This window comes from Chinchilla lanigera, unplaced genomic scaffold (genome assembly GCF_000276665.1).
Source record: "Chinchilla lanigera isolate Chin_1 unplaced genomic scaffold, ChiLan1.0 scaffold00019, whole genome shotgun sequence".
NCBI lineage: Eukaryota > Metazoa > Chordata > Mammalia > Rodentia > Chinchillidae > Chinchilla > Chinchilla lanigera.
In genome coordinates this window covers 14,923,829-14,940,644 of record NW_004955420.1, presented here as the reverse complement: position 1 = coordinate 14,940,644, position 16,816 = coordinate 14,923,829, and the positions used below count along the sequence as shown (strand labels likewise).

At 38.9% G+C, this 16,816-nt stretch overlaps 1 protein-coding gene across 4 annotated transcripts in view; it reads left to right on the top strand.

Moving 5' to 3' along the window:
• The window catches only part of Opa1 (optic atrophy 1 (autosomal dominant)), a 79,593-nt gene extending 66,438 nt beyond the window's left edge, over window positions 1–13,155 (top strand). For all 4 annotated transcript variants that reach the window (XM_005383200.2, XM_005383205.2, XM_005383201.2 and 1 more), the window contains 2 exons: window positions 10,326–10,400; window positions 12,757–13,155. In XM_005383200.2, coding sequence (XP_005383257.1) covers window positions 10,326–10,390 — 65 coding nt within the window. In that variant the 3' untranslated portion in view covers window positions 10,391–10,400; window positions 12,757–13,155. The remainder of the gene's footprint in view (window positions 1–10,325; window positions 10,401–12,756) is intronic.
• Window positions 13,156–16,816: the final 3,661 nt, after the last annotated feature.

The following is a 16,816-nucleotide window of genomic DNA, read 5'->3' as shown; positions in this document are numbered from 1 at the left end:
CTCGCTGTGCAGTTCAGACTGGCCTTGAGCTCACTTTGTAGCCCAGGCTGGTCTCGAACTCACAATGATCCTCCTGCCTCAGCCTCCCGAGTGCTGGGAATACAGACGTACGCCACCACGCCCGGCTGACTTTTTTTATTATTTCATACATTCCTAAATTCTTTTTGCTCCACATGAACACAATTAAAAATTACTTATGAATTCCATACTTTAATTATCCTGTTCATGGGAATGACGGAGGTAATACAATCTTAAAAGTAACAGATCTTTTCCCAAGTAACTGGTGATTGTGCTACCAAGAGCCACTGCGTGGACCAGGCAGCAATTGCCGATCATGGTGTGGTTGGAAATCACGCTGAACTCGTCTCATTTCCGGTAGTTTCCTGTCTTGGGTCTGTGCTTTTAGAATGAATTCAAATCCTTCTTGAGCTAGGGAAGTTTTCAAGCTTGTGCAGCCCATTTATTTCTTACCTCCCAGGTACAGAATGTTCCACTTTAATTTTTTCTTAGAAAAGCTCTTTCATCTACTCCCGAGCCCTAATCTTTGAATTGTAGAAAAAAAATTGCTGTGTTTTAACTTCGCTTAGATCTCCTTCCTGAGTCAAGAATTTGGGATTTTCAGTCTTCAGTCTCTGCTCTGATTGCACCACTTCACAATGAGTCATGCGCACAGATCTGTGTTACACAGACCTTCACCAAGTACACTACCAGAATCTGGGGGTTTTTCTTTGAACTTATTATTTATTATTATTAAAGAAGTAGTTCATTCACATTATGATAATTAGCAAATGGAGATCGCAGAATTTTGCAAATAGCTCACCAGCCAGTGATTACCACAATAACATCATTGTTTTTCAAAATTTTGAATGTGATCCTAGGGACATAATTTCTGGAACATAGTTTTCATGATGAACTCTTTTTTTTTTTTTTCTTTTTTTGTCTTTTTGAGACAGGGTCTCGCTATGCAGTTCAGGCTGGCCTTGAGCTCACTTTGTAGCCCAGGTTAGTCTCGAACTTGCAACAATCCTCCTGCCTCAGCCTCCCTTAGAGGTGTGTGCCACCACACCCGGCCTCTCTCTTACTTCTGAAGAATAGTTTTGCCAGCTATGGGATTCTTGATTAACACTTTTTTCTTCAGTGCTTTTAACACACTAATCCACTGCCTTCTGAGTTCTAAAGTTTCTGATGACAATTCTCCTGACAATCTTACTAGGAAAATCTTGTGTATGTGGTAAGCCAATGATTGCTGCTTTCAAGATTGTTTTCCAACTGTCTGATTATAATATGCCTTAGGGAGGGTCTCTGAGTTTATTAGGTTCGCAGTTCATTAACTTTTTGGATGTCTGTATTTGTATCTTTTATCAAAGTTGGGAAAATTTTTCATCATTATTTTTTCAAATAATCTCTACTTCTTCCTTACTTCTGGGACTCCCACAATGTGTATACTAGTCTACTTGAGGGTTCCACAGTTCACTTAAGCTCTGTTCACTTTTCTTCAATGTTTGTTCCATTCTTTTGTTTGTTTGTTTGTTTGTTTTTAGTTTTTTTGAGACAGGGTCTCACTATGCAGTTCAGGCTCACTTAGTAGTCCAGGCTGGTCTTGAACTCACAACAATCCTCCTGCCTCAGCCTCCCAAGTGCTGGGATTATGGGCATGTGCCACCACACCTGGCCATGATGAACTCTTGAGTTGGCTTCCCTTTAACGCTCCGTTTTTAGTTCGTTATCACTGCTCTTATTTCTAGTTTCTCACCTGTCAGAATGGGCTAAATATAGTTCCCTTTTTATATAAGATTAATTCAAAAATATTCATTCAGAAGAATAAATAGCATTATTAAAAATTAGACCTATAGTGCCAGTTACTTTATATAGTTTCAGTATTCCTGGGAACAAGTGTAATGTAACTTGTACTAAAAATCACTCTCCCTAGAAAGCCAATCTTCCACCTAGCCTTTTACATATGCTTGTATCTTCATTCCGTCTCTCTCTTCGGTTATATTCAAATCGTTCTCCTCTTACAGTCAGTGGACTGAACCTTCCATACAGTTTAGCTGCTTCTTGATTCTCTTTGACTCTGTTTTGAACATTTGCCTGCTCGCCTATCTTTTATTCTCACTTTTACTGAAATGACTTTTCCCAGTCAAAGGGAAGCAATGATGTAGGTGAGCATTCAGGAACAGGAAACACCCCCTCTAACTGGGTCGTTTGGTACTTTGGAGTCCGTATCCCGCTTGAAACTCTCATGTCCGTCCCTCACGTTTGTATAGTGCTTTAAGTTTGGAAGATTTACACATCTTCCAAAATCATGTGGAGCTTGTAGGACATTCTCGCTGTTGTTCAGCTGGGAAAGCTGATGTTTACTTAGGTTAACGATTAAGTAAATATTTATGGCAAAGGTGGGGCTGGCGATATGTTACAGATACTAGCTCTTTAGAATTGTCTGAGGGTTCTGCTCATCTTCAGTCTCTGGGCTTGTGTTTGTGTAAGTGTGGCTAACCCAGTTCACATCACTTGGCTTCCTTTTCTGCATTTTTAACATCTTTTAGTTTTAGAGTCTGCTCTTCCAAAGAAACTGGTCCTTAAGAACCTGGAACAGTGAGCTCATCTCCATACAAAATTGCTTAATTCCTTTAAAAAGACAACTCAGGAGTATAAATCTATATGTTCTTGTTGCTATTTTAATTTTGTGATTTTCCTTTCTACAGAAAAAATTACAATACAAAACTTAAAGGTGATTTTCTAACTTAATATGAAATCAATTGTGAAGTTATTTTCATTTTTCTGAGCCTTATTCTGATTTATGGAACCAGTACAGGGTAAGCATTCCTAATCCAAAATCTAAAAGGCTCCAAAATCTGAAACATTTTAATTGCTTTTTAGTTGCATAGCGTTCATCTGAGTTTTGGATTTTGGCATATTTTGGAATTTAGATTTTGAGAGTAGGAATGTTTAACCATTAAAATCTAAGCAGATAGTTCAAAGACAAAAATTACAAAATCTGAAACATTTCTGGTCACAAATGTTTCAGATAAGCGATACTCAACCTGTTTTAGTCATTATGGCTCTTAAAGGGTGATGAGTGTCAGAACTCCCAGGTGAGCCAGGTAAAGCAGGGTTACCTGCTGTCCTTGTGACAAGTTCAGTAGCACTGCATCTTAATACAGTGTCGTATTTGAGAAATATAACTTGTATTTCATCTTGCAGTTCATCTCAATTTGTAACTTTATTGAAGCCTATAATTCTTAATTCTGTATTTTTTCGTTAATTTTTAGTTTGGTTAATAAATCAGAATTACATTCTCTGATCTTACATTACTTTCTTTTACTTTTAAAATTACATTAATAAGTTGACTGTTTAAGAGTCATTCTCATGAGTCATTTGTCTGTTGTGCCTACTTCTTAAAGCTGGGCACTGAGGGTCTTTTGACAAACCAATATTTATAACAGTTTGACAGCGGGATGAGGAACAGCGTTTGTCTTTGTAACAGCTTGAAGAAAGACCCTTTCCAGGACCCAGCCAAGCAGTTACAGTCTTGACCTCTTTCTTATGCTGGGAACAGACATACAGCAGCACCTCCCACGCGTTTTCTTGTCCCATTGACTGTCCATTCACTTCCCATCTGTTTTGCAGTCTTAAAGGAACAGAAGGGGCCCTCTTCTTATAAATCTGTCTTTGCAGGTGATAAATGATGACCTGTCTCTTTAAGGGCTGCCTGGGTGGTTTTCCTTTTTTTAAAATGTTCCAACTTTCCTCCTAACAAAACTCAGAGCAAAATACACTTTCAAGTCAGAAAGGGGGAAAAAAGATGTATTTTTAACGCATATTTAATTGATTGGGACAGAATATTTTACTGACTTTTTAAAATTTTCTCAAATTATTGCGGGAATTATATTTTTTTAAATATATTGGTATTTAGATTTCATATTGGCCAAATGAAATATATTTATTTTAAAATACGCATCTTAATCTTTTTGGAGAAAATAAAAGTATTACTAATGAGCAGATGAAGCAACTTTTAAAAGTTTCAGGGTCATAATTTGAGTTGATACAATATATAACATTTTATGTACAAAATGAAGCCTAGTAGGCAGTTGTAATCTTATGATAGAATCTGTTTAGCTTTTACATTTTAAAAGATGGTCATGAATCCCGTAAGACTTCATATTTTACTTCCGTTACTGAAAATAAATGCTATAGATATTTATGATGTTGGGTTTTTTTAAGAATTGAGCATAAGTAAAAATAAATACTTTCCCCATGTAGAAATTACTCCTAGGTTAAATGTGACAAATACTGTTTTCCCCACCCTCACCGTGCAGAATGATCTTAAATCACTGATTTAAAAAGCATTACCAAAATAAGAAAACCACTTTTAGCATATCATGATATGTTTGTGAATCAGCTGGCTAATGGAATATCTTCTACAAACAAGCTCGTTAGTTTGATTATTGATCCCCTGACTTACCCAAGAAGGATTTAAGGCAGCTTACAAACATGTATTCTCTGCAAAAGATAAAATACTGAACTGAACACCCGGGCAAATGAAATAAAGTAAAAGTTCGGATAAGATTGGTAACCCCTCCAGACCTACATTTAATGAAGGGTTCTGCATGCCCTGCTGGAGACCGTTGGCTGGTGCCCCATGGAAGGAAGGCACCACTGATGGCCGGGTCACAGCGGCCCTCAGACCACGGCACAGCCGTGTCTCACTTAAGGGAGCACGGCTGTCTCTGGGTCACACCCGACGACAGAAGCGTCTCCCATTAGTGCCCTTGAGTGCACGCTGAGTCAGATCCCACGCCAAATCAATGACTGCTTGCCATCCAGAACTGCTTCACCTCTTCATTGTACTGTTCCTCAGCAGAGGCCAACAGCAGGAGTTCCGAGGGGAGGTGAAGTGACGTAGTCCAAGTGCATGGCCGTCTGGTTTGGCTTATCCAAAGAGCTAAATGAATTATACCTCCCACACTCCACCTTCCATAAGCATTTCATCTTTTAGTAACGATCAGGTAGCCAAAAGCTCAAGGTTTTATACCAGTTGACATTGACAAGCACCTGGAATGACACTACTGTTTGTTGTTAATAAGGCAAATTCATACTCATTGATAGTTAGCTCCCCTGAAATTAGAGTTGACATCTAGTTACAAGGATCAAAGGGTCTATCTAGTATAAAAACCTAAACAGAAAGTTAGTCCATGTTTAAAGTCTTCTAAAGAATACACTTCAAAATATAAAGTATCTGAAGAGGGTTTGATCTTAGAAATGTTTGCATTAAAAGTTTGTTTTTTAGATACATAGTTTAAAAAGCTGAACTTTCTACAAGTCACTCTTGAGCTATTTAAATATTCAACAGCATAGTGTGTAATTTCCCTCACTGTTTCATAAGGCAGTTTTCTACTAAATTATACTGGTTTAAGGTGATAAAATAGTATTTTTAATAATCATTTTTAATGTTTGAATTAAATTTCATTCAGTCAGATCACTTAACTAGGAATGACTGAAAAATTAAAGAATATTCGTGTACAGTTTTATTGTACTAGGCAGGTAGTTTGGAGTGAGTCTTTTTTTCTAGGTACATTATTTGTATAAGCAGTCCCTCGTGGCCCACCACATTGATTCTTGGGAGAAATCATAAAACTGATCTTTCCAAAATGAATCATGTAGCCCTATGAGAATAATACTGCATTTTGTGATTACTTTTTTTTTTAACCAGAAGTTAACATCAAATAAATAAAGAGGCCCTAAGGAATAAACAAAAAGACAAGTTAAAAAAAAGATGCAGTTATAAACACGTGATCAGTTAGGATGGTACATTGTAGTCTGAATTTGTTTGTTTGCTTGTGACAGGGTTTTGCTGTGTAGTTCAAGCTGACCTTTAACTCACTATTCAGCCCAGGCTGGCCTCAGACTCAGTGATCCTCCTGCCTCAGCCTCCCAAGTGCTAGTATTATAGGTGTCAGTCTAAATTCTAAAGTAATACAGGCTTTGAATTCTAGATCAATTGCCTCATTCTATAGCTAAGCCAGAACTATGACTTCCCCACAGGTTAAGAGTAATGGCAAAATGCCACATTATAGTGTATCTTATAAAGTATACCTGTCATTATATTCTCCCCTTTATAAAAATGACATAAAATAGCTGCCCCATTGATTAGTATGAGCTATACCAGGGATTTGTTAAAATTATCATCAAACCTTTTGTTATTGTGTATTCCTACAAAATGGATGTTTTAGAAAAAGTTGTCCACAATACACTTCCATTCTTTTCAATTAAAAATATACAGCTACCAGTTATAGCTCCTATTCAGTCCAAATAAATAGTGGTTAGACAAATGGATGTAATTCTGTCCCAAACAGAAATTTTCATTTGAATTTTTGAAATAATAACATAAGCTAGACTTCATAAACTCCAGAAGTCTGGTAGCCCCATCTTTGACAGTACAAAGCCCATCTTAAATAGCTTTACCGAACAGAGGAATTATTGCCTCCTACTTCGGTAACAATCAGAACTATTTTTGTGTATCTCTTTATTACTGAGTCTGTTTTAAAACAGTCATGTCCCTTTTATGGGGGAAATCCTGTAGGGATCAAGACGCAGAAGGTAAATATGCTAGACTGAGCTGTACGCGTTTGACTATGTCTCCAGTTCATCTGTCATCAGGTATAAAAGTGCACATTTCTTTCTTGTGCTGAATCTAAGATTTTGACAATAGTTTTGATTATCCTGAATCTGGTCTCTTGTTCACCTCCTTCCCCACTTATTTCTCCATGTCCTAGATTCCTTTTCCAAACTTCTCAACAGCACTTTTATAATGAACTGTCTGTGAAAAGCAAACCTGTTCAGGAACATTCCTTTAACTTTCAGCCCTCCGCGGAACACTCCCCACTAGACTCTTACCTATGAGGGGTCATAAAACGTGGTCTGCAGTCTGTTATGAGCAAGTTGCATCGAGGTGCACTTGGATCTTTGGGAGTGCTTAAAGCACACTGCATTAGCAAGTTCGCAGCTCATTCCTGCTTCCTTCAAAAACACCAGAGTTGTAAAAGGTTCATTTCAGTGCTGTGGTAGTGTTTTGTGTGTGGTTCTTTGTCCCTGTTCCAAACTCTTATTAACCACCGAAGTGACCCTTCTCCCAGGATTGGCCTTTTGCATTCACAGTGTATTCAAAACCTAATTACAGATTAGTCTATATTTGAGACTTTTAAAGCAAGTATCAGAAAATGCAAAAAGAAAATGAGAGCAGCAGTATCATTTCACGTGGAGATAAAGAGACCCAAAATGTGAATGGGTGTCAAGTCATCTGAAGAAAAGAAAAAAGAGAAGCAACTTCATTCACTGAGCTGGTGGTTTATGAGCTGGGGATTATGGGAATATTCATGACTCAATCAAGAAGCACAATGAATTGATGTTTGAAATAGCTCATCTTTTAAGTAAACTTTGGATAAATGGAAAGTAGGCTCCCTATTCACTGCGTATAGAAATGTGTAGCAGAAATAGTTGTTTGTTAATCCCTTCCTGAGTTGCTTTAATTTATGAAGTAAGTCAGTATTTTTAGGAATTCTCTAGTTATGTTTCATTCAAATATTTAATAGGAAAAGGAGTTTGCTTTATAATTAGCCATGATAATCTACACTCATGCTTGAGTTTTACCAAACTGTGTCTTATTTCACACAAAAGTAGTATTTGTAACAAGTGGACTCTTTGCTTTGCCACCCATTAGATTCGGCAGATGGTAGCCCATCCAGTGCGCGTTTCTGAATCAGAGAAGTATAAGCAGGGCTAATGCTTCAAGCCTTAACAGCTTCACCTTTAGGAGTGTCACCCACAGGGCTGAGTAAGGACCAAATGAAAGGTCCAGTTTGAAATCACTGCAAACATAGTAGACAAAAATTTTGAGAGAGAAAGCAAGAAATGTTCCTCAAAGGTGGGAAATCACCTGTGCCCTATATCATTCCATCAAGTGCATGGGATAGATGACAGGATGACAAGGCATGAGTCTCTTTTGTGTTGTTGAAAGGATACACTGGACACCATGTTTTTTTCTTATCACTCTTACCTCCATCCACTCCAATCCCTATCACTTCTAGTAATTTAAGTTCCTCTGCACCATTCTTGAGGTTTCCAGGCAAAGTAGTACCATGTTCTTGTGTCATAACTGTAAAACTTTGTAAAGTATACCCTTTTAAGGAGAATTTGACAGTTTTTTATGCTGTGGACTTCACATTAAATAATCCCTTGACTCTCATCCAGAAAAAGAGTTGCTTTCTGCTGAGTTGAAGAAGGTTTTGAGTTTCACTTAGATGTTAAGAGTTTGACGCCCACCTCCGAGCGCCTCTGGGCCTCCTTTGGTACACAGGGCTCTTGCTCTGCAGCCCTCGTGAGGGCAGACAGTCTGCCCCCTGAGGACGGGGCTCACTGACTGAGCGAGCCAGAGGGGGATCCCCAGCCTTGGAGCTGTCATGGCACCCAAGTCCTGTGTCAAACAGAAAAGAATTTTCGCTCCACATACTGCAGCATTCCCAGATAGAAAAATTTCTCCGTGAAGAGCGTAGAGGAGTTTCTGAGGCTTGAAACACCTCTTTAGGTTTCCAGTTGTGCCATTTGAAGTAGATGATTTTTTAAAGATCCTTCCAATATTCTATGAAGCAACTTAGAAAATCTTTTTCTTCTACCATCATCCTTTTTAAAAATTCTTTAGCTAATGAACACTTATGTAAAACTTTCTAAACATTCATTGAAAACAAATTAGTTCAGCTGTTTCTAAGCAACTAGATGGACTAATTTTAAAATTAAGAATGTGATCATATTTTGGGAAAGCAGGTATCTTACTGGTTTAATTGCTGTTTGAGAAATGGAAACTAGCCTACCAACAGATACAGACTCAATTTTTAAGAGATAGGTGGGGATTTTTTCCTCTACTTTAATCTTATAGAGAAAAAAGAAAATGCTGCTATTGTGATAACTGGTATGATGTTTTCTCAGTGAATAATTTTATTAAGACGACAGAGCCTTCCTCTCCTGCAGGCTTTTTGTTAGTCCTCATCTAACACCAAAAACCTAGAGTTAGTGCTAGGGTACTAGAAAAAGAATATAAAATTATTACGCTCCTTGTATGCAGCCATAGCAGGCTTTGTTGATTTCCTGCAGTGCTAAGAAGACTTCATAAGAAGGACAACTCTTCCTTTTCTTGGTTACTCATCACCAGTGAGTCCTTGCTAGTAAAGAAAAAAAAAGGCACTTAAATTTTTAGTCTTACAGATACCTTTTTAAATACAAAAGATAAAATGTTGAATATTAAATGCATCTTACGGGATTTTTACACTGGATAAAAGCTGGCTTACCAGTTGTACCTCTAGATCACTGGTTTTGAATCAGTCAGTTCACTTCAGCTGGTAATTCCCACTGATGTGTGAAATTGTGCTGAAAGAACACAAGTGTTTGTTGTCATATTTAGTATAACCTGTGCCTGAGACTAGGAAGTGTATGGAAAGTCAGCAGCGGAGCAGTGTGAGTCCCTACATGGAGGCCCTTAGGAAGAGGCCGGCGTGTACTTCAAGCAGTTCGAATTTGTGGGGAAATTTGCATTTCAGAGAAAAATCCGAGATTCTATTCGGAAGCCTTTACATTTAAAAAACTAAAAAAGCAAATAAATAATGTAAACCTACCTTTAGTGGTTGTGGTATTTTTAAACTTTATTCATTGGCAGCTGATAAAGTACTTTCTTGTATGTGTTTTTAAAACATTTTTGCCCTTACGTGGTTGTTGTAAATATTTCCCATAGTTTTGTCTTTAATTTTACATTTTGACATAAGAATGGAAGAGATTCTAGTCATGGTTGATATTTCCTCTGTAAGTTCTCCTATTACTTTATACTTAAAAAATCATTTTTCATTTTTAGGCCAGTTAAGCACTCACCTGGTTTTTTTTAATTTTTAAAAATTGTTTTATTTTCCTGTTTCAGACATTGCTAATTATGAATCCTTAATAGGACTTTAGAGAATCAGAGAGTTTATTAAAATTATACCTATAATTATACATGTATCTTATTCATTTTTCTGGGTAAGAGTCCATCGCTTTTATTAGCTTCCCGAGTAGGGCCGTCACACACCTCTCTTCTTTCCTTCTAAAAAATGGCTCAGCACCTCTACGCCAGTGCAGCTGGACATGATTTGGATCTAAGGTGCTAAGATGCTAATTCTTCCCTTTCTTCTAAAGAGTTAGAGAAGTATACCGGAGCGTTTAGTAAATTATTGTCTCCTATAATTTGAGATGCCCTTGAGAAATAAATGTGGTTTTTTTAACTAATTTCTTTTCTTTCTCCATAGAGAAAGTTAGAGAAATTCAAGAAAAACTTGATGCTTTCATTGAAGCTCTTCACCAAGAGAAATAAATTGTATTAAGTGAGTAAAACTTCTGTTACTACATTGTATTTTAAGCCTTCCAAATAGTTTATTCTGCTTGACTGTAGCCAGCTTATTCCTTATAATTTTAATGGCATGAGTGTCGGAAACTATCATATAATGTTCATTTGAGCAACTTGGTTACCTTCTGACTGAACTAAACATTTGGACAGAACAAAGGTGAACAGAGGGCTAAGATAGTTTATAATATGCAGTGACTCCAGTTGTCTGCACATAAAGAACTGAACTATAGTTGTCATTATTTTATTCCTAATGTTCATAGTGAATAGTTATGCATATGTTAAATATTCCACTTAAAGGCTTCTTATTTATTTGGCTTGACTAAAAATTTTCATAATTCTTAGTCCTAGCCTTTTGTATAAAAACATGTAGATAAGGCATTTTCCTGTTTAAGTCACTTATATCACTTAGAATTTAATTGCTCTTCTAGTATGTTGACTCCTGTCTGATTCTATAGTCTGGCATTATAGGAACATTCCTAGTAAAATGTGTATTTAAAGACTTCACTTGGTAGCATAGTCAGTTGTTCATTGTCACTGAAAAATTATTATCAGTAAGTCATTTGCCTCTATTAAAGGAGTCTAGAAAAAAGCAGTGATTGAGCCACTGTCATTTCCTTAAAGTATTTTGTCACTGTATTTGTGAGCATTGTGCTGCAGTCAGAACCGAAAGGAGGAGCACTGTGAGAGCTCCTTCCCTGGCCACCCTCAGCCCCACGCCTTCTGCTGTCGGGAAGTGGGTTGGGGAGAGCCGGCCAGAAAGGGGGACGCTGCTTGGACCGGGCATCATTCAGACCGTGCACCAACAAGCAAGGGGGAATGGAGTTAAGGCTCTTGGTTTCTTTCAGACAGATGTAGAGAAGTCTACAGAAATGCAGAATTATCTCTTAACACAAGCCAGAACTAGTTTATTATATAAGTATCTGTGTTTATAAATGTTTTATGTATCTTCCATGTATAAAAATTTATTTTTAAACCATAAAGCATTCGGTATTGTCCCAGTCATGACAGTTACTATGAATAGTTGCTAGTAGAGATGGACATTTTTAATGTCTTCATAATTTGGACCTTCTCTGTAGCATCAGCGTTTATGTGACCTTTTTGTTCATGTAGTCTTGGCGGGGGGGGGGGGAGGGGGGTCATGAAAGCCACAGAAACCCTATTAAAAATGCAAGCTGTGTTGCTGGGAGTTTAGTGACTGTGAGGACATCCAAAGCCACGCAGTATTTCACGTAACAGTGGCTATGCTCCAACTTGGTCAGCACGGCATCTGGAGTTACCAGGCTGCCCAGGATTTGCCTTTTCTCTATCAGGGCAGCCCCGGGCAGTCCCGAGCAGCAACTGCTGGTGCTGTTTCCGCGTGGAGAGGCCCTGATCGAGGGAAACCATCCTGATTTTCCTTGCTGCCTAACTGCCAGGTCTCTAAGACTCTTCCCAACCCAGGTGATTTAGGACTCTGTGAACTCATAAGGACAGATAATCTATTTTGTAGTCTGCAGGTCCATTTGAAAGAACAAATCTGGGCTGGGCATATAGCTCAGCGGCACAGTGCCTGCTTGGCAAACATGAGGTCCTGAGTTTGATTCTGGCTACCAAAAAAAAAAAAACCATCTGGCAGAGTGATAGCCTTGCTTCATTGCAACCAAGCACCTGAACGAACAGTTCTCAATTACAATTTTAACATGTGGGATTGCTGAGTATGATAGTTTTGCTTTTTTAAAAATTAGTTTTCAGTAACTATAATTCTGATTTGCTGAGGATGTTTATATTCAACATGGGTGTACAGATGCTTCAGTACCAATTTTAATTTTAAACTCCTTGTATAAGAAGTTAATTCTAAGCCAGGCGTGGTGGCACATGCCTGTAATCCCAGCACTCGGGAGGCTGAGGCAGGAAGATCGTTGCGAGTTCGAGACCAGCCTGGGCTACAAAGTGAGCTCAAGGCCAGCCTGAACTACATAGCGAGACCCTGTCTCAAAAAGACCAAAAAAGAAAAAAAAAGTTAATTCTAGCATCTCTTTATGGGTATATCATGTTTGATAAAATTATGCTAATATTTTGTGGTAGGCAGTATTCCTTTTGTTTGTTTGTTTGTTTTTGTTTTTCTTCACGTACCAGGAATCAAACTCACGACCTTGCGCTTGCCGGGCAGGTGCTGTGCCGCTGAGCGAATAGCCCAGCCCCGGTAGGCGATATTCTAAATAATTTTAGTAAAACTACCAAACTTAGGCAGTGAAATTTCAGTATTTTTATAATCTCAAAGTAATAAGGTTTGTCTAAACATTTTGCATTTGTCTCCCCAGACCTAAGTTTATCAAATGGGTTTATTTTTACAGATTCTACTGGTAATATAGTCACCTCTGCATATACCTGAAGAAAGAACACTTCAGTCTTGTCCTGCCTCCTCTTCTCCCGCTGTCCACCTTTCTAAACATACAATAAAGTCATGGGCTGACGTAACTGACGTGTGTTACAGGCGCTCACCATCAGCTGCCTCTTGAGTGGAAGAACAGTGGGGATGGCGCTGACGTCCCATTGGTACTGCAGGGGCCGCTTGGGTAACATAACTGGTGTGGCCATTAGGTGCGGCCCTTACAGATAAGAAACTGGCCGTCTGCTTGCTGTCTCGGGGTGGCACTAGTGTAATTCATCAGCGGATATCACTCGCCTCAGTTTCTTTTCCAGAAATGTCACGCTAGTTGATTTGGAATAAAACTTCGAGCAATTTTTAAGAATTACCAGTTGTATGTAAAATGATGGTAGCCTACTAAAGTATCATCCGTACCTGTAATGTCTGTATCCCAGGAACCATTTGACCGCGAAAGTCCTTTTATATTTACCATGTGGAAAAAACTGGCTAGCAAAAGAACTCTTCACATAAGTTGGTTTGAGGACAACAGTTCAATGCATGTTCATTTTTTAAAATTCAGCCTTTCATTACTAGCTTAGAAATTTGCCCTGGAAGCCAGTTTCCCTCCTCTTGCGATTTTTACACTCTGTATCCGTGAAAATATTCATTTTCAATGTCATATACTTAAGTTAGGCTTTCTGTTCACAGCAGCTGTTTCCCTGTTGGTAGGGCCATGGTGTCATGGCACAGGATGAGGACGAGTAGGCATAATCATCGAGTAGTTTCACTGAGCCTCGTGTGGAACAACTGAAGCAGGCACAAGGAAACGGCTGTATTTCGTGTGACCATTTCATTTCTTTTCTCTTGCAGTAATAGGAGTCAGACCTAGGGCCTTGTGTGTCATAGGCAAGCACTCTACCACCTATCTGCATCCCTAACCGCAGTGTACGGGTTCAAACAGAACTTATATCAACAATTAGAACAGTCTTGACCTTCCCCTCTCAGCTGAAAATTTACAATTGAATCCATTGCAGCTCAGTTGCAGTGGTGCCCTCCCCACGTTTGCTTGGGTTCTACAGTATGTGATTTTGTTAGTTGGCCAAAGAATTTTAAAGTAAAGAAACATGCCATATTTTACTTTAACTGTCTTTCTCATCTCCTTTTTATTAAGCCTTTTATGTTGATAAAAATGTTCATTCTGTGACAGTTTTTATTTTACAAGTCACTACATCTTATAGTTTTTTTGGATTGGTTTTTTGGTAAGGATTCCCTTTTTCCACTTTTTATTTTTTAACAGCAGGGTACCCTTTGTTATAGAGATCTGACACTTAATACGCAAAATTGGAGAATGTCACAAAATACTGTATCTCAGAAACTCCGAACTCAGTAAATACTTGTTTTCAAGTGTTAAGAAAAGTAGATCCAGTTTTCCTCAGCTAGTAGCATGTTGTTCTTGGTAGATGAGCAGTCAGGAGCCTTTCACGTTTCTTTGGGTCTCAGTGTGAGCAGAAGGGAGCAGAGCTGCCCGTGCCGCACACATGGGGGCCACGGCTCTGCACTCCAGTCCCGCCCTGCAGCCAGTGCTGCCCTGGGCGAAGACATGTGGCAGCAGGGATGATTTTGCAATTGCAAGACACTCATTTTAGCCACACGTCCACTCCTAAAGCAGGAAGACATAGGGCCGTATTTGTTTATTTGTTTCTGAACTAGAGTTAGAGAAAATGCTGTCCACTGTATTTCTCCAGATTTCTCCTAAACAAAAGGCTGATGTTAGGCGGTGATCTTACCACATCCCTTAAGCTTTCCAGAGGGAGGAGGAGAACTTCTGTTTCTTTGAGGAGATCTGTACTGTAACTTAAATACTTAAGCAGACGATAAAATTACATTATTAAAAATCTCATGTTGGGGCCAGGGATATAGCTCAGTGGCAAAAGCACCTGCCTCACAAGTGCAAGGTCCTGAGTTCAATTCCCGGTACCCAAAAAAAAAAATTAAATTAAATTTAAAAAAATAAAAATCTCATGTGACCCCTGACATCCTGACATTCTCCGCCACTGCCCTCGGTAATACTGCTTCTTGCGTGGGTTTTTTTTAGCTGATCTCATACTAAGCATGCTTTTTTTTTTTTTCCCTTGAAAGTTAGGTATTTATTAAATGCAGGTGTTAGAAAAAAAATAAAATTCAGTCCCAACAGTGAACCCTGGGTGTTGTATCTGTGACCCAAAAACAAGAAATTACTGAAATTTAAATTTAAAAAATAACTCCATATATTCAGTCTGGAGAAGTTAAAGTCTAACTGGACAAGGCAGCATTTGTTTTTCATGTCCAGATTTCCAAAGAATGGAGTGAAGAAAGCTCTGTGTGAAAGACTGATTAATTTTAAATCAGTGGTGTGCAGAGTCGGTCGGTCCGGATGATTGATCGGAAGAGTCAGCGTGCGGCCGGCACAGGAGGGCGCAGGTGGACAGCGCTTGCTGCTTCCCGTTGCGCTGACCAGCTACAGCGACTGGCAGAGCGCCCCCTCACCAGCACCTGCGCTCCCTCCTCTCTGAGTGGCCCCCATTTTCCAGGCTGTATTCCCTGGGTTCCTTCACAGAAACTTAGTGACCAAATGCAACAAGACGACATAAAAATGAGCGGGAAACATCGCCAGAGGGGCGCTCCCTGCCTTTATAACTTGGGGGTTTGCATACAAGACTCAGTGTGGGTTTAGAAGACTACTTCCTTAACTAGCTAATCATTTTGTATTTATTTATTTTAGATGTTTATCTGAGAAGAGAGACACGGTGTTTTCTCTTTCGAGTAAATGTGATCATAATAATGGCTTTGATCTCGATTACCTAAGCTGGCATATCTTATGCTTTCATATTTTAGCAGTGTGGAAATGTGCTTGAAAATACGCTTACCCTTTGGAATGATCACGTGTTGTTTAAACATTCAAAACTTACCTTGTGTTTGCTTGTACACTGTGAACTGTATTTTTAAGGCTTCACATGCCATGTAGATATTACAGAACTCATATTTTGCCTGTGCTTGATCTAAGTTCGTGTAGATGAGTAATTAAAAGATACTTAATCACATTATAATTCTGTTATCGGAGAGCATCTTTTAAAGTTTTCCCTGTTTTATGAAGGAGAGGAGAAAACCCTGCGTACCTTGGGTCATTTGACCCCATCAGATCATCGAATTCATGATGTAGCAAACTTCTAATGTGGCTCTTCTGGATGCTTGACTTTGACCTACCTTGCGTTGCACAGTTGTAACCGTGTTTGATCCATGTGTTTTCTTGTTTTGTTTTGTTTTGTTTTTTTCATAATACTTGTCAAAACATTTTGATATTTTCTTTGGTAAAATATATAAAACCTGTTTTCTGACTGCACTTGCTGCTGTGGCCGTCCTTTTCACGAATGATGCGAACGTGTTTGCCAGGCTCGAGGCTCACGGAGAAGTCACGGCCGAGTCCGCGGGCCGGACGAAGCTGTGAAGATGGCCAGGCCCTGCCCACCGCCTCAGTAAAACTTCCTGCTACTCATTTTTTAGTTTTTATTTCTGCCAGCACTTTGCTCATACGTGATGCTGATTTCTCAGTCATTAGATGCGCAAAGCCGCGTAGGATGCGGGTATCCCTTCTCCGGGGTTCCTGTACTTGGCTAAAGTCAACACCGGGAAGATTCTAGAGTCGTGATTACGTCAGTGATACACAGTAACTGTAGAACGATATGTTTCTGGTCAGTAAGTGTCAGGAACCTTTTTTTACAAATTCCTTTAGAAGGGACATAGGCAGTAATTGTATTTTAAATTAATTTTTCATCGTCTCTGTGGTTCAAGTTAAAAAGAAGCTTGAAGAAAAAGTTCCTAAAGACTTAGCAGAGCAGTTGTTTTAGCGTGTGCAATATAAGAGTCAGTATAACTGTCCTGTGCCTGTAGATGATTCAGATGTGTTACTGAATCATTGTGCAAGATGTATATTCAAGTAATCACGAACCCTGCCAGGGATATAGCTCAGTGGCATAAGCACCTGCCTGGCAAGCGCAAGGTCCTGAGTT